The sequence below is a fragment of the Meriones unguiculatus genome, chromosome 5 (assembly GCF_030254825.1).
Source record: "Meriones unguiculatus strain TT.TT164.6M chromosome 5, Bangor_MerUng_6.1, whole genome shotgun sequence".
NCBI lineage: Eukaryota > Metazoa > Chordata > Mammalia > Rodentia > Muridae > Meriones > Meriones unguiculatus.
In genome coordinates this window covers 127,199,745-127,220,426 of record NC_083353.1, presented here as the reverse complement: position 1 = coordinate 127,220,426, position 20,682 = coordinate 127,199,745, and the positions used below count along the sequence as shown (strand labels likewise).

At 39.3% G+C, this 20,682-nt stretch overlaps 1 protein-coding gene across 5 annotated transcripts in view; it reads left to right on the top strand.

Moving 5' to 3' along the window:
• The first annotated feature begins 5,071 nt into the window (after positions 1–5,071).
• LOC110564253 (solute carrier organic anion transporter family member 1A4-like) overlaps positions 5,072–20,682 on the top strand; it is a 44,942-nt gene continuing 29,331 nt past the window's right edge. For 2 of the 5 annotated variants that reach the window (XM_060384394.1, XM_021661621.2), the window contains exons 1-4: positions 5,072–5,228; positions 11,718–11,830; positions 16,474–16,615; positions 17,991–18,123. In XM_060384394.1, coding sequence (XP_060240377.1) covers positions 11,771–11,830; positions 16,474–16,615; positions 17,991–18,123 — 335 coding nt within the window. In that variant the 5' untranslated portion in view covers positions 5,072–5,228; positions 11,718–11,770. Of the gene's footprint in view, positions 5,229–11,717; positions 11,831–16,473; positions 16,616–17,758; positions 17,887–17,990; positions 18,124–20,682 lie in introns of those variants that run through there. The other 3 variants (XM_021661622.2, XM_060384393.1, XM_060384395.1) reach the window with 3 other exon arrangements.

Here is a 20,682-nt window from a genome sequence, read left to right as displayed (position 1 = left end):
TGCAGTTTTATGTGCTCAATATGAGACCTAATTGACTAGGATCAGAAGGAAGGAAAAGAAGACCTCCCCTATCAGTGGACTTGGGGAGGGGCATGCATGCAGAGGGTGGAGGAAGGGAGGGATTGGGACTGGACGGGAGGAGGGAAGGAACCACGGGGGGGGATACAAAGTGAATAAAGTGTAATTAATAAAGAATTTTTAAAAAATAATAATAATATAAATACCAATTAAAAAAAAGATTGAAATGCCAAGGGAAAAAAGAAAGAAAAATACTCAGACACAGACAGAGGAATGTAGACAAGCCTTAGGTCTATAAATGAGAATAAGGAAAATTCTCAGACACAGACAAAGGATTTTAGACAGAGCCTACCATGCCACTGCATAATAAAAATGAAAGGGGGAGACCCAAGATTGTTAGGAAATCAAACTTAGATTATCCAGTTACTTCACAAGACATAGGCTCCCACAAGGTTAGAGTGAAATTAAATGGAATCCTGTAAACATATTAAATTTGAGGAGATTTAAGGAAACAGTCATTTCCTATGGTTTATATTCATCCAATGCAAAGCACATCCTAAATTCATGGCCAGCTCAGAACAGCATTATCTCCCAACACTGGAAAGATTTGGCAACAGCAATATTGGAACCTGATCCTCAGTTACAATGACAATCACAGTGGAAAGAGAAGGTAAAAGCTAAAGAACAACAAAATCAAGTCAGTTATTAATGTTTAAGGTCAATATGCTGGTTTACAAAGCAATTTAAATTTGGTGATTATACCTTGGCACTGTGATGTCTAGCAGCTTTAAATGCTAGGGATAAGACTGAAGAATCAGAAAAAATATCTGAGTCATTTACTAAAATTACACAAGGCCCAAAAGAATCCTTCACTGTTTTGTTTTGTTTTGTTTTGGTTTTGTTTTTACAAAGACTTACTTAAGCTATAAATACAATAGTATCAGATTCAGAAGTTAGAAAAATACTAATTGAATCTTTGACTCTTGAAAATGTTAATTCAGAATGCTGCATGTCTACATGCAGACATGCACACACACAAAAGCCTTGAGCAAAATAAATATCTAGATAACAATTAACAGAAAGTATTAAGATTTGACATTGTGTGGCTCAGAGGTGCATAGTATTCCAGTTAATATTGAAGAGTTAATTCCAGGAACACCTGCCATTCCTGACCCTGCTTCCCCACCCATAATTGCCATCATGACCGACAACTAGTGGACCCTGTGAGAGGAAGCAAGGCAGGAACACCCAGGAAATGTAGAACTCAGGCAGCAGTGAGTACAGCAGAAACACTTGCCAGGAGTCAGGCTTCAATGAGCCGGCTTATTTAATTGTGGGGAGAGAACAAAAGCTATTTAAACTTCTGGAGAATGGGTAGAGGCTTTCAGGGTGAGTATACATTACATAATTTGCTGGGGCTAAGATGCTGCGAATGCCCTGTTTGCATGAAGAGGAATTCCAAGTGCTTGCTGGACACGACCTTTTAAGGAGAGAGGAAGTCTAACCTTAACCTGGCCACGAAGTGCCTGACCGCCTCAAGGGTGGCAGAGTTGGGGGTTGTAAGGCTACTGCAGGCCCAGGGCAGGGAGGGAGGCATCCTACCCCTGCCAGTCTCAAAACAAGACTTTTGGGTTTGGACAATCCTCGACCTCACTCCTCCTCCTGGCCAGTTCTTCCAGTTGCACGGCCCCTAGCCCCACAAACACCAATTCATTTTTCAACTGTTTTAAACGTTTTTGCTGTTTTGTTTTTGTTTTCTTTTTGAGTTAGGCTCACCCTCTGCATCTTGATTCACATGAAGTCCACTAATAAGACCAGGGTTACTTTGAACTTATAATCATCCTCCCACCTCTCCCTCTGTGATGCTAAAGCTGGTATTAGAGGCTTGTGCTTGCTTCATCAGGTTTTTAAAAAGATTTGCTTTGTGTCCATGTCTGGGCACTTATGTGCAGGTGCCCATGGAAGCCAGAAGCAGGGTGCTGGTATCCCTCGCCGAAGTTCCAGGTGTTTGAGTGCTGTTGATGGTGCTAGGGTACAGCGCACAGTCTTCTGGCCGAGGAGCAAAAGCTCTTAAATAGAAGGTCTCTAACTCCTCTATCATATTTAACTGAAATAAAATCTATAACAATACTTACAGGAAATAGCACAGTAATTACCAAAGGAGAATTAAAACTAATTCGACTGTAAACCCACTCAGAAACTCACTGTCTTACCACTTGGACAATGCACTCGAGAAGGGCCAGATTGCTACAGTTGGTAAGAATCTGCACAGCTAATTATTGACTTTGCCACTTATGACCTATGACCTTAGACAGTGATTCAACCCCTCTGTGCTTTAAATCCGGTATCTTTCAAGTTGGGTGACAGTACTGAAGCCACAGAACTTTATGAGAATTGAATGCACTGCTGTGACAAACATTTCCAGAATAATGCTTAAAATATGTGAAGCGTAAGCGAGGTTGATGTTTATTATTTATTATCTGCAATCTCCCACGGAATCCAGTTTTATCAAAATAATGTGTTATCTAAATGAGATCAGTGCTGTGTCTTTTCAATGTAGCAGCAAATACTTCAGGAGCAAATACTCTTTTGGACTTTTCTTGCGTGTTAGTCACTCAACTAAAAAGCATACATCATATATGGAGTCCAAAATATTGAGCAGGAAATAAGCTGGATTTTCAGAAAGTAGTGGCAAGCAGATTTCCTGCCAGTAAGCCCCCAAACAGCTGTTCTTTTCCTGTGGACAGCCTGTGCTCTATGAAGATATAGTGACTAAGGCTGTTTTAGCAGTCCTGCAGAAGGGGTGAGTTTACACATTCAAGTCAGTAAAGAAACCAATTGGCTTGATGGCAAACCCGTGTGCTTAGTGTCACTAAGATATGTAAGGGCTCCTGAAGTATACAAGGAGCTATCTCCTGACCCAAGTCAGAGCAGCACCATGGACTTAGGACTATTGTACAGCAGCATTGGTGAAATGTTGCTTGTGTGTCCATCCTATAATATGAATTAAGCGTACTTAAGTCTTAGTGAGGATTATGGTTGTCTTGGTCAGTGTTCATCTGGTTTCACATCCATTGTGAGCTGTGCTTTTATCTGCCCTGTATCCTAGAGACAGGCATCTGCAAACTAAGGATCTCAGGTTCCCTGATCATCAGACTCTGTTAAGTTGTGTTATTCAGAAATATTTGCTTGATGTTGGGGGAAACAGAGGTTGGGGGGAAATGCCAGGGCCTTCCTAGCTTCCCGTGGTAGCCTATGTCCCTGAGGAGTCGGCCTGTGCGTCTCGGCTCTTCTGCTACCTGTCACGAATTCTATTTTCATCCCTACACTTTGAGAAAGATAAATGCTGTTTTCATTATAGAAAGAGAAATGGAGTGGCCTATCTCAAAGCATGCAGAAAGTTTGCAAACAGATCTTCAAACTTGTACTTAAGTCATGGGTGGTTAAACTATTATACTGCACCCAAATGACACTATTTATTACAAACATGATAATGGTTTTCATTAATCTTTTCCCCTCTGGAAACTTACTGCACTGTGGCAATAGCTACCTATTATGACTTAATGATCTGCCTCACTCAAAAGCTTCTGAAACCTCTTGAGAGGAAGTTCATGCTATTCATCTTTGGATCCCTAACACCTACTACTGTGCATGGAATTTAGTAAATATTTACAGATGTATGAATAATAATCGCTGCCATTGACAGAGTGACTGCTTCTTTCCAGTCCACATGAGGGTGCTGATGGCCATTTTCTATTCAGTTTTCATAGCAGTCTTGCAAGATAGACATAGAAATTCCCATATTTCAGATACAAGCAGGCTCAAAGCCCACAGAAGCAAGCCAGCTCATCTGGGATGAGTCAGAATATTGCTGCACACTACCTCCAGCTGTCTCCTCCCTTTTACCATGTAAATGAATGAGAAAATGTACCAATAAATGGATGCAAGGAAGATCCTGGGATGTTGTTGGATTAGCAGATATGTGGGGAACACTGGAAAGAAAGAAACTCTTCCACGGGAAAAGAAGCTTAAATATTTCCTTCCATAAGATTAAGTAGAGATACCCATTTTTTTTTTTTTTTTGTTCCTCAAGTTGCACTTGTTCAGAAAAAAAAAGGAGGGAAAAGAGACTGAAGAAATGATAATCTTCATGGTATGGCTATCAGAGCAAAACCAGTACTGGACAATAACCGGAGTAAGGTAATCTTTTTTTCTGGAACTGCAGCAATGATGTTTCAGTCTAGACCTGGCTGCGGTTCAGGATGCAGCGGAGATGAGTAGGGACTTATAGACAAGGAGGGTAGGGAGGTGCCATCACGAGGGGACAGCATGCCAGTTGCTGCAGTGCTAAGCAGCCTGCCCACTCATGCTGGGGGAAACAGGAGTAGATATCACCTGGAAATGAGGACACCCAGACACTGAAGCATCTGGGTATCAGGAGTGAGCACTCTCCAAACTGCCTTAGCCTGATTCTTGCTTTAACCATAAAGTGCAGGTTTTCAAGAGGTCTGTGTATCAAAGAGCTTAAAGCTGCCGGGTAAGATTCAGTGCAAAGCAAGTGTCTGGAGTGTGGAAAACTGCTTCTTCTGCAATCAGCTCTTCATTCTCTAGATATGTTTGGTACTAGAAGTAACACTGTTGTTACTTTCACAGCTGCTTCTGTTAAAAGCAGAAATCATGTTTTGGTTTTCTTGCTCTGCTTCTCACTATAGGCTTAGAACTCAAAGCCACCACGGACTGGCTAGATTGCTGGTTTGTCAATGTTTAAGTCTTGTTCTGCATGGTAAAAACAAACAGATGAGTAACGTTCTTAATATCTGGTTAGGTTTTCCCAGAGGGGCACATTCCACAGACCTTGAATGTAGAAAATAAAAGTGTATCTATACGCGTCAGGTTTAACAGATTGGATTCAGCATTTTCTCCTTTGATTTCTGATTAGAAGGAGCTGACCAAAGTAAAATAATTTGTTAGGAATCAAACAAGTCATTGTTGATTCTCCAAGTCCTTTCTTGGCACGTCCTTCGTGGTTTGGTATTGGTTGAAAGGATTTCAGCTGGAACACACCCAAGAGGCTGTAACATAGTTAGAGGCAACTTGAGAATTCTGAAAATAGGTGCTCTTCATAAGACTTTTGCTACTGTGATTTTCTTTTCCATCACCAGAGAGAGGACCTAAGGCTTCTTCATGTATGTACTTCTTACTTGGCCAAGGTAAAGCAAAGCCTTTGTTTTATTAATTCAGTAGTGCTGGCAGGTGAAATGAACAGCATGCATTTTCTGATAATCACAAACTGTGGATACTGTGTGTGAGAGAGTGTGTTTATTCACTGTGTACAGGGTTGTATTTTCCTGTGATTGAGATGCAAAGGGTGACCCCCCTCCCCACGGGATTGCTGCTCAGTGTGTAGAGTGTCGGTACTGCAAGGTTGTTGCTGTTCTAGAGATCTGCTTTGTAGTATGCTCACCTACCTGCTGAGCAGTTGTGCACTGTATTCTCAAAATGTTTGAGAGAGCAGATGTCCCATCATACATCTTTAAAATAAAACAGCTCAAAATGGTTCATAGCCGTGGCTGGTTTTGCCTCAGGCTGGGTATAATGTACTCCTACCTACTCCTCATGTGGTACTAGCGCCTTCTAGTAGGTGATACTATGGTAATATCTACTCTTCCTGTAAAGGGAGAGACATTGCACTGCTTTCTGCTTTATAAAAGTGCAATGTGCTGTTTTCGTGACCATTGCTGATTGATATAGATTTGTCCGAACACTGTGTGATCCTGGGAGCAGAAGTGACTGCTTAAACAAAATCCTGTGCTAACAAAGGGGCCCTATGCATGTGGCTGTCACTCTGTGGAAATTTCTCAATTAGGTTCAAAGTGCTCAACAGGAGAGCGTGACACAATTCAGTATTGGATTATATACGTTTTACTGAATCAAGGAAACACATGTTTCCTCTATGGATGTGTTTAAAATGCATCTGAAAAGATATAATATGTTTCACAGAAAAAGTTGGCACATTAGAGAAAGATGGCTGTTAATTTATTGTCATTGAATCTCTTTTCAAGGGCCTGGCTGTGTATACTTTATTTAGAATCAAGACTTGGTTGTGAAACTTCTCTGACACAGAAAAAGCATTTTGAAAGGAATCCACAAGATGGTGATAAAACCTACTCAGACGGTTACCTAGTACTCAAGGGGAAAACTATTCAGTGAACTTCTGGGGACTAACTCCAGTTATTCACAGTTAAGAAATAAAAAATAGATATTTAGAATATTATTTTAAGCCACTAAAGAATTCAAAGATAGCTTTGACATGGGAGAGAAGTTAAGATCTTTCTTACTGATGGGTAGAGTGACCAACCTGGGCTCAGGCCTGGGCAAGGAGGAAAGGAAGAAAGAAAGGCTGACGATGAGCGATGGCACTCTGGGTGAGCAAAAGAGGGGCAGGTGAGGAGAGTTGAGAATTTGATGTTTCATCTGTAGTTGGTGTAGATTTGAATAAGTTTTCTCTCTACTGGAAAGCAATTCCTTCTACCATTCTTTGCAAAATCAGTATCAGGTCCTCTCAGGAAGTTAAGTGGACTTGAAGCTTTATGTGGAAGCCTTGAGTCTGGGGGTTTCATTCTTATATCTAATCAGAATTGCCAAGACAGTCCCTGTAATTTTCACCCATCTCCTATGAATTTTCTTCCCTATTTCGATAATAAATAATTTGTACCTCAGCCTACGTGGCCCCATTCTATCCCAGTGTACATTTATTTATTTATTATTTTTAAGAAATGTCATTTTCCCAAGAAAAGCACAGGTTCCTAGGTATGTGGGTCCAATCAGCTTTCTCTGGTGGCTGAGGTGTCCTAAACAACTTTAATTTTCTATAGAACCGTATGCCTGGCTTCTTGGTTGAATCTTGAGCTTCACGAAGTGACTGGCACATACCAGGTGTTCAATAAGTATTTGGTGTAACTGTAAGGAAATGAAGAGAACCAAAGGATCATAGGGTTAGGGTAGTCACTCAATAGTGACTGAAATTGGGAACTTTGATAAACATTTTAAATGTTTTATAAACTTAGAGCCATTGTGTATTATTTTTGTGAATAGACATTGTTGAGAGCATTTTTGTACATTAGTGCTGTGGATACTGCTGAGAAATAGATGAGTTTTGTAGAATAAATACAAAATTAAAATATATTTATAGTGATGAAAAACATTCTACTTTCAAGACACAAAATAGTTAGATGAGGCTAGTACAGCTGAACAGGGGTCAAGCCACCTTTATAGCCACCTTTATGCATTGCATATAGATACTTGTAACCACAATGCCCATGTACAGAAGGACATGTTCACCCCATACATAACATGTAGGTCAGAAATAATCACAGCTACATCTCTGTTTAGGTGTCTCATCTTTTCCTAAACCCTACATTTTAAAAACTGGAATTGTTTTGATTGGACCCCAGATGTTATACTTATTCATTGTTTTTACTTAAGTTGTTTTCGTGATTAAAATCCTGTGTCTCCCCAGGTTTCTGTGAATCAACAGTGCACCAGAAAGTGTTTCTCTTCTTGATCTCCAGGGGAGTCTTGGAACACAAAGTACTCAGGAAGGAAGCCTGGTCAAACAGACTTTGTTGGCTCAGTGAGGCAGAGGTTTAGTACAAACACAATGGATATCTTTGCATTCTTTTTCATTGTTTCTTTATCAAGTCACATTAATGGCTTAATACAACATGCATTTGTCTTGGGGTTTCCATGGATTCAAAGTTGAACAAATTTTCTTGGTACTCATGATGCCACAAAGCCTCACTGTCTTAACTGGATTGCAGCCTTTTGTGACTTTTGAAAAACCACAAACAAATGGAAAATGTGATAGGAGGGAATTCTATTAATTAGGCTACATTATACTGCAGTGTGATGGAAGGGATGTTCTCATCATGCTCAGTATTTAATGAGAGCTGTTTCTATGTAGTTGAAATAAATAGATTGCCTTAACTGGGAGGATTTGTGAGAGGGTCACCTGACCAGATGGCCAGCTATCTAAGAACTGAGAGTAGGCTACAGTCACTGTGAAATCCATAGTCTCAGTACTAAGACAGTAAACACCAAGGTGTTTGCATTCTTTTTTGTTTTTGTTTTGTTCTTTCAAAAAAATTTTAATGTATTTTTATTTAAAACAATTTTTTCACATTGTACTACAGCTGTAGCCTCCTCCTTGTCCCCTCCCAATCCTGCCCTCTCTCCCTCTTCTCCTCCCATGCCCTTCCCCAAGTCCACAGATAGGGAAGTTTCTCATCCCCTTCCATCTGACCCTAGCCTATCAGGTCTCATCAGGACTGGATGCATTGTCTTCCTCTGTGGCCTAGTAAGACTGGCCCCACCTCAGGGGGAGGTGATCAAAGAGCCAGCCACTGAGTTCATGTCAGAGACAGCCCCTGTTCCCCTTACTTGGGAACCCCCTTGTAGACTGAGCTTCCATGGGCTATATCTGTGCAGGGGTTCTAGGTATCTCCATGAATGGTCCTTAGTTGGAATATCAGTCTCACAAAAGACCCCTATACCCAGATTTTTGGGTTCTGTTGCTCTCCTTATGGAGCTCCAGGCCCCTCCAGGTCTTTCTATCTCCCCCTTCTTTCATAAGATTCTCTGCACAATGCACAGTTTGGCTATGAGTCTCAGCATCTGCTTTAATGGCCTGCTGGGTAGAGTCTTTCAGAGGCCTTCCGTGATAGGCTCCTGTCCTGTTCACTGTTTTCTTCTTCTTCCAATGACCGTCCTATTTGCCTTTCTGAATGAGGGTTGAGCATCTTACTTCCTTCTTGCTTAGCTTCTTTAGGTGTACAGATTTTAGTATGATTATCCTATATTATGTGTCTAATATGTACTTACAAGTGAGTATATACCATGTGTGTCTTTCTGCTTCTGGATACCTCACTCAGGATGATTTTTTTCTAGTCCCCACCATTTAACTGCAAATTTCATGATTTCTGTGTTTTTAATTGCTGAGTAGTATTCCATTGTGTAAATGTACCACAATTTCTGTATCCATTCCTCAATTGAGTGACATCTGAGTTGTTTCCAGATTCTGGCTATTATAAAAATAAGCTGCTACGAACATGGTTGAGCAGATGTCCCTGTTGTATACTTGAGCGTCTTTTGAATATTTGCCTAGGAGTAGTATAAGCTGGATCTTGAGGAAGCACTATTCCTAATTGTCTGAGAAAGTGTCAGATTGATTTCCAAAGTGGTTGTAAAAGTTTACATTCCCAATAGCAATGGAGGAGGGTTCACTCCCTTTTCTCCACATCCTCTCCAGCATGTGTTGTCACTTGAGTTATTCATCTTACCCATTCTGATGGGTGTAAGGTGAAATCTCAGGGTCATTTTGATTTGCATTTCCCTGATGACTAAGGACCCTGAACATTTCTTTAAGTGTTTCTCTGCTACTCCATAATCCTCTGCAGAGAATTCTCTGTTTAGCTCTGTACCCCATTTTTTAATTGGATTACTTGATTTGTTGCTGTTTAACTTCTTAAGTTCTTTATATATTCTGGCTGTTAGCCCTCTGTCAGATATAGGATTGGTAAAGATCCTTTCCCAGTCTGTAGGCTATCCTTTTGTTCTGATGACAGTGTCCTTTGCTTTACAGAAGCTTTTCAGTTTCATGAGGTCCCATTTATTGATTGTTGATCTTAGAGCCTGTGATGTTGGTGTTCTGTTCAGGAAGTAGTCTCCTGTGCCAATGAGTTCAAGGCCCTTCCGCACATTTTCTTCTAACAGATGTAATGTGTCTGGTTTTATGTTGAGGTCTTTGATCCACTTGGACTTTAGTTTTGTGCAGTGATTAAGTATGGATCTATTTGCATTTTTCTATATGTAGATATCCAGTTAGACCAGTACCCTTTGTTGAAGATGCTATCTTTTTTCCATTGTATGATTTTGGTATCTTTGTCAAAAATCAGGTGTCCATAAGTGTGTGGGTTTATTTTGGGGTCTTCAATTCCATTGATCTACCATTCTGTTTCTATGCCAATATCATGCAGTTTTTATTACTGTTGCTTTATAGTAGAGCTTGAAATCAGGGATGGAAATACCTCCTGATGATCTCTTATTGTAGAGGATTGTTTTAGCTATTCTGTGTTTCCTGTTTTTCCATATGAAATTGAGAATTTTCCTTTCAAGGTCTGCAAATAATTGTGTTGGTAATTTTATGGGAATTGCATTGCATCTGTAAATTGCATTTGTAACATGGCCATTTTTACTATGTCAAACCTGCCTATCCATGAGCATGGAAGATGTTTCCATCTTCTGATTTCTTCTATTTCTTCCTTAAGAGACTTGATTTTTTTTTCACACAAGTCTACCACAACCAACATCAAAATCAAAGGATCTAACATTCACTGGTGTTTGCATTCTTAAAGGCAAAAGCATTATAGTGAGTTCAAAGGGTCTCATTTGCTTTGGCTAAAGAACTGAAGGTTTTTATTTTTACCACATTGTCATTTGTCAGAACCTAACAACACAGAGGCTATCTTTAATATCACCAAAGAATAAGCACAGCTGTTTGCTTTGGCTTTTTCAGTAGAAATCACCCAAACCCAACCTTCTCCTATGCAGTTACTTACAAGTACAGTCAGAATAAAACAAACAAACAAACAAAAAAACCTTCCTAGGTATTTTTATAATATTCCAGGTACTGGTTAAATTGTTCCCGTTCGGGAAATGTGTGTGTGGAGAGCGTAGTATAATGTAGTATATCTGTGTATATGTGTAGGGACACATGTACACATGTGTATATTATGGAAGCCGCAGTCAATGCTGAATTTCTTTCTGTAGAATGTTCCAACCTATGTTTTATGACGGGATCTCTTCACTAAACTTGTTGGTGATTCATTCAATTACAGTGCCAGGTTGGCACGCTGCAGCGATCCTGCTGTCTGGGTCCCCTCAGTGTTGGGGTGACAGCAGGTGCAGGAAAGCTTTTTCCTACCTTACTGGGAAGGGAACTCAGGACCTCAAGCTTAGGAGTCATACCCACTGAGCTGCACAGTTTTATACCAACTTCACATCAGCTAGAGTCATTTGGGAAGATGAAACCTCAATTGAGATGTCCCAAGGAGATGACCTATGGTCTAACCTGTGGTGCTTTTTCTAAGATATGGGAAGGCCTCGCTCACTGGGAGTGGGACCACTCCCTGGGTTGTATAAGAAACCAGGCTGAGCAAACCATGAGGAGCAAAACAGGAAGCAGTGTTCCTCCACAACCTCTGCATTGGCTCCTGTGTCCCGGTTCCTGCCTTGTTTTCCCAGCCTGGCTTCCCTCAGTGATGATCTGTGATATAGAACTCTGAGCTAAAATAAGCCCTTTACCCTTTAATTTACTTTTGGTCCTTCTATTTTATCACAGCAATAGAACCTCTGAGTAAGACACCCTTGTCCTTAAGGTTTGTTTTTTTCATTTTGGCTTTTTGTTTGTTTATTTATTCGTTGATTTTTGCTGTTTTTTTTTTCTTGTTTTTGTTATTGTTTTGTTTTTTGAGACAAGGTTTCTCTGTGTAGCCTTGGCTGTCCTGAATTTGCTTTGTAGACCAGACCTGCCTCTGCCTTTCTTAGTGCTGTTATCAAAGTCATGTGCTACCAAGCCTGGTTTAAGAATGACTTCTTACAGTTCAGAAAATAATTTAATTAACAACTGTTTTCTTAAAAAGATAGCAGTAGGACGTTTAAAGCATAGACATCTGGAAAAAATCAGAAGATCAGCATGGGAGAACCTGAGAAGAATATTGCAACCCATGGGGTCAGATGCTTTTCCAAGATCAAGGTATGGATTTTTCTATGTATGCATGCATATACACACCAGAGTCTTTTTAAACTAGAGCTGAAAATGCTTGTGTTGTGCAGCATACATGAAATTTTCCAATAAAAAAGTATTTTACCCAATATGTTTTCAATTTCTTGCCTTTAAAAAGTTGGTTTCATATTATAGATGTCTAATTTTGATTATTCATCCAGGAAAATATTATCAAAATGATTTAGAGCAGAGGTTCTTAACCTCTGGGTTATAACACTTTGGGGGGGGGGTGTCAAATGTCTCTTTCACAGATTTGACACATTTTAAGATCATCAGAAAACACAGATATTTACATTATGATTCGTAACAGTAGCAAAATAAGTTATAAGTAGCAACAAAAATAATTTCAGGTCTGGGATCAACACAATATGAGGACTCTTTAATATGTGTTAAAGAGTCACAACTGTTAGGATAGTAGAGAAGCACCGATTTAGAGGGTCTTACAGGAGGATGGGGTTTAAAAAGATTTAGAAGTATTTTATGTTGTGGTAGAATTCAGTCAGAAGTCAGAGGTCAGTACAGTGCTCAGCCTTCAGTGGTTCCTGACAGAACCTCAGGGATCACGGCTAGGGAACAGTTCTCCCCACAGAAGTGCTCTGTTGATTAATATGCAAAGATGACTTCAAGACCTGGTCAGGCAAATATTTTCTTCAAGCTTTGGCAATACAACAGTCATTCTTTTGTAAAAAAATTGTCTACTCTTTAGGCTGTTTTGTTGGTTTTCATTATTTTAGAGACAACCGCTGTTCTTATAGCTCCAAAGGCATGCTTATATTAAAGGTGAACTTATATTAAGCCAGGAAATTATTAGTTTCTGCAGAGTCCTTCAGATATTCTTCTTTAAGCCCTGCCTAAGTCATCCTATCTAAAGCTCATTTAACCTTTATTCACATGTAATGGAATGTTATTAACGTAAAAGGGAGACTTCAGACTTAGCCTCTGGAAAGTGCTTTCTTTTGTAATGATGTACAAATTATTGGAACTCAAACACCCCAAGAATCCTTCAACTCTCACATGCTTCTGATGAACCCAGGACCCCTGGCTCCTAAACCTCCCTAGATCCTTCATGGATATGCCATTTTGCACATTTATACAACCTGTTTGTACTTCAGTGGTTTTCATCTGAAAAGGATAATGGTAGCCATACTTTTTTTTTTTTTTTAGGTTTTTCTCTCCCACTAGTCACTACCTCACTTCTGAAACACCTCCTATTTCAAGTCATCTCTCTCAGTACTCTAATCCTCTGCCTTTTTTAATTAATTACACTTTATTCATTTTGTATCCCCCCATAAGCCCCTCCCTCCTCCCCTCCTGATCCCACCCTCCCTCCCCTTTCTGCATGCAAAAAAAATCATTTTGAGACTTCTCTCTGTGTGTTTTGTGTCTCTCTGTCTTTCTCTCTCTCCTTTGTCTGTCACTGTTTCTGCATGTATGTATTTGCTCACCCTTCCAGGATGACCTATATTACTAGTATGAGGGATGAGGAATTAGATATACAGGTGCTCATACACACCAAGCAACTCCTTTATCCCTGATCTATACCTCTTCCTCCACTTGTAAGGTGTATTGATTTCTCTAAGTTTATATTTTATTTTATGTAAATTGATGTTTTGCCCACATATATATTGGTATGCCCATTGTCTTCTGTCTTTGGAGATCAGAAGAAAGTGCTGGATCTCCTGGAACTGGCATTACAGGTGGTTTTGAACCACTATTTGAGTGATGGGAATGTAGCAGAGGTCCTCAGCAAGAGCAGCCAGTGCTATTAACCAGTGAGCTGCATCTCCAGCTTCAAATTTTAGGATGATGATGAGTAATGTGATTATTAGTTACCAAGATTAATAACATTTGTACAGAAAAGTCATCAGGCATCTATGAATGCTACTTCTAAAGTTCGTCTTTGTTTGCTGTCTCAGTCAGGGTTTCTATTTCTGTGAAGAGACACCATGATCACTGCGACTCTTGTAAAGAAAACATTTAGTTGGGGCTGGCTTACATATTCAGAGGTTTAGTCTATTATCGTCAAAGTATGTATCATAGTGTCACGCAGGCAGACATGGTGATAGAGAAGGAGCTGAGAGTTCTACATCTGAATCAGTAGGCAGCAGGAACTGGGGGACACTGGGCCTGGATGGAGCTTCTGAAACCTCAAAGCTCATCCCTAGAGACACATGACCTCCAACAAGGCCACATCTCCTATTAGTGTCACTCCCTGATGGCCAAGAATTCAAATGTGTGAAAATATAGGGGCCATTTCTGTCTAAATCCCCACAGTCACTGTACTTGAGAGTTTAACACCAGTAGATACTGGTACGATTTGCTTTGGGAAAAATGTAAAAACCATGAGTTTACTAGAAAAAAAATAATTAGAGGTAATATTTTGAAAACAATTCTATTTCTCTGAATTTAGAACTACCTAGAATGTTAGGGTGGTCAAAAGGTCTACAGTACCATACTGAAACTCCTGCTTCTTCAGTTTAGAAATAATAATCATTAAGAAATGCCTCGCAGGATGGGGGAAACGATGGCATTAATGGCCTTCAGCCACACACACACTTGTGACCTCCCCGGGCACAGCTGCTTAGTTCTAATTTACTAACTACACATATGTCCCTGCTTAAGCTATATAGAAAACAAAACAAAACAAAAAATGTCAAATAAAGACCCCCAGAGTCATGAACCTTGGAAAAGGAGTCCTAAAAATGAGGGTGCTAGCAGGGAAGAGAGAAGGAAAAGAGAAAAAAAAGTAATAATCAGAACATACCATGCATGTATAAAATCACCAGATAATAAATTTAATCAATTGTGGGATTCCATCCCCAGGTGAGGTCAGGGCCTGAAGAAGGGTAGATGCAAGAGCATCAAGGAAGAAATGAGTCAGGCACAGGGATGGGGTGGGGTTACATCCTGAGGGACTGGCAGTCTGGGTTCTTTATTTACAGGAATTAGTAGGCAGGGATAGATGGATGTTGTTCCAAAACATAGATCATATCATCTTTGTCACTGGAAACGTGTTTTAACTTCCACTTGGTCATAATTTTAGTCATCGTTAATAAACCATCACAGAACAGAATTATATTTTACAATCGTTTTCCCTTATCAACCCTACAACCTAACTTTTAACAATATTGCAGTTTCAAGGGCATATTTTGCCAAAACATGACAGCTTGTTCTCAGGCTGGTAACTCTTACAGTTTCAAGGGCACTAAACAGAAAGAAAATCTCCATGCCAGCCTGGGCAGGTTGTCATGTCTCAAACTGTGCAATATCAACTTTTAATAGTCAGAGTCAAATTGTCATTTGGCCCAAGAAAAATCTTCAGGCCAAAGTTGCTGCAGTTGTTAATTCCTGCCATAATATAATGTTTATATTTTATATTTGTAGAATTTATTTATATGTTTAATCTTGGTATTTCTTGTTCCTTGGCCATATGACAGAGGCCCATATGTGCTTTGTTCTGATTATACTGTTTCCTAGTAAGTGATGGGGCAGATGTGCCAAGAGTATCTTTAAGTCAGAGCCCAATAAGGAGGTTCCTGGGATATTTACTTGAGTCACAACCTCCAAGGCATAAGGAAGACTTACAAGTAAGGCCAGATAAGGATATCTCCCTAAAAGCAGAAGGTGTAGTGTATCAAGGTCAAGACATTCCCAGGGAAGCTTAGAGACAGTGCTCCTGTGAGAGGGGGTAAATGATTCATAAGAAAATTTCCATTAATCCAATATCGCCAAGTTATACAAATAATAAAAGCTTACTAAGCACGTGACATGTAGAGATCATGGCCAAAGAGTAAGAGACTGCACCACAGCGACTGCATCACTTGGCTCAGCTTTGCTAGATCTTTGTCAAGCAGCTGAGCCAATCAATAAAAAAAAATATGTTATAAGAGAAAAATTTCTCAAGGGGGAGCTAACTCAATCAATGGAGTAATTGCCTTGGAATCAGGGGTCCTGAGTTCAGTCCTCAAAACCTACATAAAAACTGGGCATGGTAACATATATATAAATGTAATCTCAGCGTGGGGAGATGGGGTCAGGCATATACTTGCAGGTAACGGGAAGAAAATAAAAACACAGTGGCCATTGCCTCCAGTGCTGAGAATGTAACTTATTGTGCCCAAGAATGCTGAAAAAAAGGACAAAGTGTCAAACTGTCCCAGGACATCCAGAGACCCTGCATCCCTTCAGAGGGAACGTTGTAGCCTTTCTGCAGAAACGATGCCTTGGTGTAATTCTGTGTTCTGTTCCTTCTTTTCCTTAAACAAGACAACACTTGTCCTGCAGATAATAGTATAATGATGAAGACACATAAATAGCTGTCTCTTACATGTCTTACTCCGGGCAACAACTCCATGTTTTTCTATATGAATAATGTACCTGATAAAAGAACAAAGCCATACCTAATGACAAAACTCACCACCATTAACAAACTATTCTAACTCCTTTTCCAGAGTTAGGACACTGTGACATATGAGAGGTTACACTTTAAAGTTTCTTGCATGGTCAATATCTGTTTAATATCCTCTGCCTCATGTTTTGTCAGTTGATGGCAAATATGTAATTAGAAATTAATCAGAAAATAAAGTTCTCATTTTTTAAATTATTTTTCCTAGATATTTTTGATGGCATTAACATGGGCATATGTATCCAAATCACTATCTGGAGTTTATATGAATTCCATGCTCACACAAATAGAGAGACAATTTGATATCCCCACATTTGTAGTTGGAATAATCAATGGAAGTTTTGAGATAGGTAAGTTATTTTTATATTTACTTATTATTATATATTGATACTTTTCTCCTAATTTTCTGCATTAGACTGTATAATCTGATTGGGTTACACATTTCTAGAAGTTGACTGAATAGCCTGGTTTGGTGTGAAAAACTTAATTAAATATCCTCACAATTTGGTAGATAATTATTGCCATGTAGCCTAAGAGGGCCTCTGTTTTCTGACAGGTGGCAGAATACTGGGAACATTGATATCTGATTCTTTCATTTGGTAACCCAAAGAGAAGATAAGGGCTTTTCCTTGGCATTTTAAAAGGCTGCTGTAGGAGTCTGAAGAAACTTGTGTTCTAAAGAAGTGAACAAAGGTTTCTATTTCCCTACTATCTCTCTGAGATTAATAGCTGTCCACCCTTGTCACTAGGGAAAATAAAGATTGCTTTCTGTGTTTGTATTATATCAGACACAATTCAAAAGAAGAATTAAGAAAATTGAATTCCTGATTTTGTGTGGTGAACTGGGATATGAGAGTACAAAGTATGAAAGAGAGAAAGAGTCCTTCTATAGACAAAGTGACCTGGCATCCTTGGTGCCTCTCTTCTCTAGTTTAGTCATAGTTTAATTTCCTCACAGTGAAATTGTTTCTAATATATGAAAACAGCAAAGAACGTGTTAAGTTGCCCAGGCTGATTTTGAATTTACCTTATAGCCCAGGCCAATTTTGATCTTGCAATCTTCCTGTTGGCCTTCCAGTAGCTGTAGATGTCAGGCCTATGCCACCAGCCTTCACTTATTCTTTCAACTCTCAAACATGTTTATCAAAGGCTTCTCTGTCAGCATAGGGTTTCCCAATGAGTTTTTTTTAACCAATCTTCCTCCTAAACCACAAAGATTAATTTTTGGTTTGACTTTTTGACTCCTGCAATGTACATCTAAGGTTCAGTTGGAGGGTTAGGTCTTGTACCATCTCTCTGCTAATAGTATTACCTGGTATAGGGAAAGAAGAGACAATAGAAGCAGACATACAGCTTGGCCATGTTGAGCAATAAAGCCGTTCTTAAATAGTAAGTTAATAACATGAATCCATTTGAATTTGCATAGAGCAGGCATGAAAGGAGAGGTCAGAGGTGACGTGAAGGCTGACAGCTGCCTTTGTATCCAATCCCAGGGGCAGGACAAGCCTGAAGAGAGCTTTAGTGTTCTCCAGTGTGGAAAAGAACCTTCCTGCAGTGTCACAGTTGCTCTACATATGAAAACAACGCACAAGACATCCTAAGCACTAACCCCTGTGTTAAGGTGGTTGTTAGACCATGAACCCTTGAGTCCAAATGCTGGAGAGGTTGTTGACTAAGAGCTGCTAATACTTTACTGAAACAAGCATTCTCCTTCCTCCCTCCCAGGAAACCTTTTGTTGATTATATTCGTGAGTTATTTCGGAACAAAACTGCACAGACCTATCATGATTGGTGTTGGATGTGCAGTTATGGGCCTAGGGTGTTTCATAATATCACTACCTCATTTCCTCATGGGCCGGTGAGTATTCCAGTCTTTGATGTTTTAAGTTCTACTTTCACGTACAGAAAATGAGGCTCAGATTTCCTCTGTGGCAGGAACAATATTTCCCTAAAGTCCAAAAGGCCAATATGGAAATGAGAAGATGTGGCCTCTGGTCTGACAGTATGATTAGTGAATCTTGTGGCCTTGGGTCTACTTAAGGTCCCAACTGGGGACTTGAGACACTTCTTTCATGAAGCTGAGATACATGAATGGAGTCTTTGGATCTGCCAACCCTTGTGCTGAGTCCCTCACCAGGACTATTGATACTTTGGTTACAGGGGTCTACAGTTGGACAAAATCAAACTGTCACCAAGAGAGAGAGCAATGTCAAGGCTGGTTTTTATTTTCCTGTTTACCAAAGTAACTTACACAGAAAATTGCAGTAGTAAAGTATGTTGAGTTATCTCTTACTCTCTTTCTGCTTTCTGGGGAGAGTTTTCAGCTCTTCCTTTTGTTTGCCTGAGTGTCTTGTTAGTTTTTAATACTTTAAGATCAGATGCTATAGAACTTTACTAATTACATTATCACAACAATCAAGATGTTTCTGCCATAGAAACGTGCTATTCTTTGTTTAGATTTAATACTAAGCTCATTTTTTTTCTATTTGATCGATATTCTTTGTCTCTCTCTCTATCCAATAAGTCCCTCACTGGTGGCAGGATGCCTTGAAACTGCTCAGAGGCTTCACTGTTGTCCTTGCTATTGTCTGCTGTATTCCTCCTGCTTCTGAAATGTCAACTTCTAGGCCACCTCAGTGCCATTTCCTTGTCATTCTCCATCATTCTTTTCCTTATTAATTTGTTTTAATTCCTTCCTTCATCTTCCTCTTCCTCCTGCCTCCCCTCTCCTCTTTTGCATTATATCTTTCTTCTTTTTTCCTTTTAAGATTCTTTAACTATTATACGTGTATGGGTGTTTAATCTGCATGGATTTATGTGCACCATTTGTGTGTCTTGTGCACAGAGAGATCAGGAAAGTGAGCTGGATCCCCTGGAATGGAGTTACAGATGGTTGTCAGCTATAATGTGGTTGTTGGAAAATTAACCCAGGACCTCTTCAAGAGCAACAAGTGCCTTTAACAGCTGAGCCATCCCTCCAGAGCTATTTTAGTTTTCTTTTTTGAAACAGGGTCTTGCTTTATATCCCAGCCTTGCCTTAAATTTACTGTGTAGCTCACACTTCCCTTAAACTCTCAATGATCACATGCTTCATTCAGGCTTCCAAGTGTTGGTACTACAAGGATAGGCCACAAAACTATCTTGCTTTAACTTTTTCTTGCTCTTAATTATTCACTGGAGAGTATCCTACCCTCTGTTTCCCTGCTTACTCTTCCACACTTAATTGTGTAGAGAAAAAAAAAATCCTTAAGAACTTTAAAGAGATTATCTCAAAGTTTGTAGACTTCGGAATCAAAATTAGTATACTAACTCTCTATAGCAGTAGAAACTTGCCAGAAAAGAGTGAGAATATCACTTTTTGCACAGTTTTTGAAAATGTGATGATCTTCTATTTTTTTGGACTCTGTGTCCTCAATTATACCTGTTTGGGTACTCTTGCACCTATAAATATTTCTACTTAGGAAGATGAGTCTGAGGATCTAATTATTCCTTATTAAGCCCTCAATTTCAACTTCTCTTTGTGTGCCCACCTTGGTCCTGCAGCTTTCAAGGGAGGCCTGCAACATAGCCTATTGTTCCCAGGCAACGTAATGGCTGTTTCCCTTACCTTCTGATTCGGTGGCCATTTGCATGTCCACATCTCAATATCAAGATTGTATTGAGCTTAAACTGTCTGTATTCAGTTTATAATTTACATTTCCTTTTTTAATTTTTTCAATATTTTCTTGTGGTTATTGTGGTAGTGTGTGTGCTTTCATGTGAGGTCATGGAATAACTCTGAAAAGCCTTCCTTTATTCTCTCTGCCTACCCTGTGAGACCTGGAGTGGAATCTATGTTGTCAGGCTTACAAAAAAGCATCTTTACACATGGAGACATCTGGTATCTATCAAGCTTTTTTTTATTTATTTTTATTTTTTTTAACTGTATTATGTAGCTCAGAATTGCCTCAGACTAATTTTGTAGTTAAGGATAATTACAAACTTTTGAACCTCTTACCTACATCTCCTGGGTGCTAAAATTATAGTCATTTCCACCATGTTTTTGTTTTTTTTTCTGTTCTTTCTTTCTTTCTTTCTTTCTTTCTTTCTTTCTTTCTTTTTTAAGTGCTCAGGAACAAACCTGGGGTTGTTGCTTGCCAGGTAGCAATGATCAACTGGTCATATTTAGATCTCTTTATCTTTGAGGAAATGGGTTTTCCCTTTTTAATTTTGAAGCCTTTTACTGCCACTTAATTGTCAATTGGGGGAATAAATGGACCTAGAATGAACAATTGAATTTTAAGTGGATAATGAACCAAATAAAGGTTATTTTATCTTCTAGGGTGTTTTGAAGGAAATTAAAAAGTTGTAGATGGAATTTAAAAAATATTTTTTTTCTTTCTATTGTATTCAAATCAATGTCAAGGAATCTTTGGCT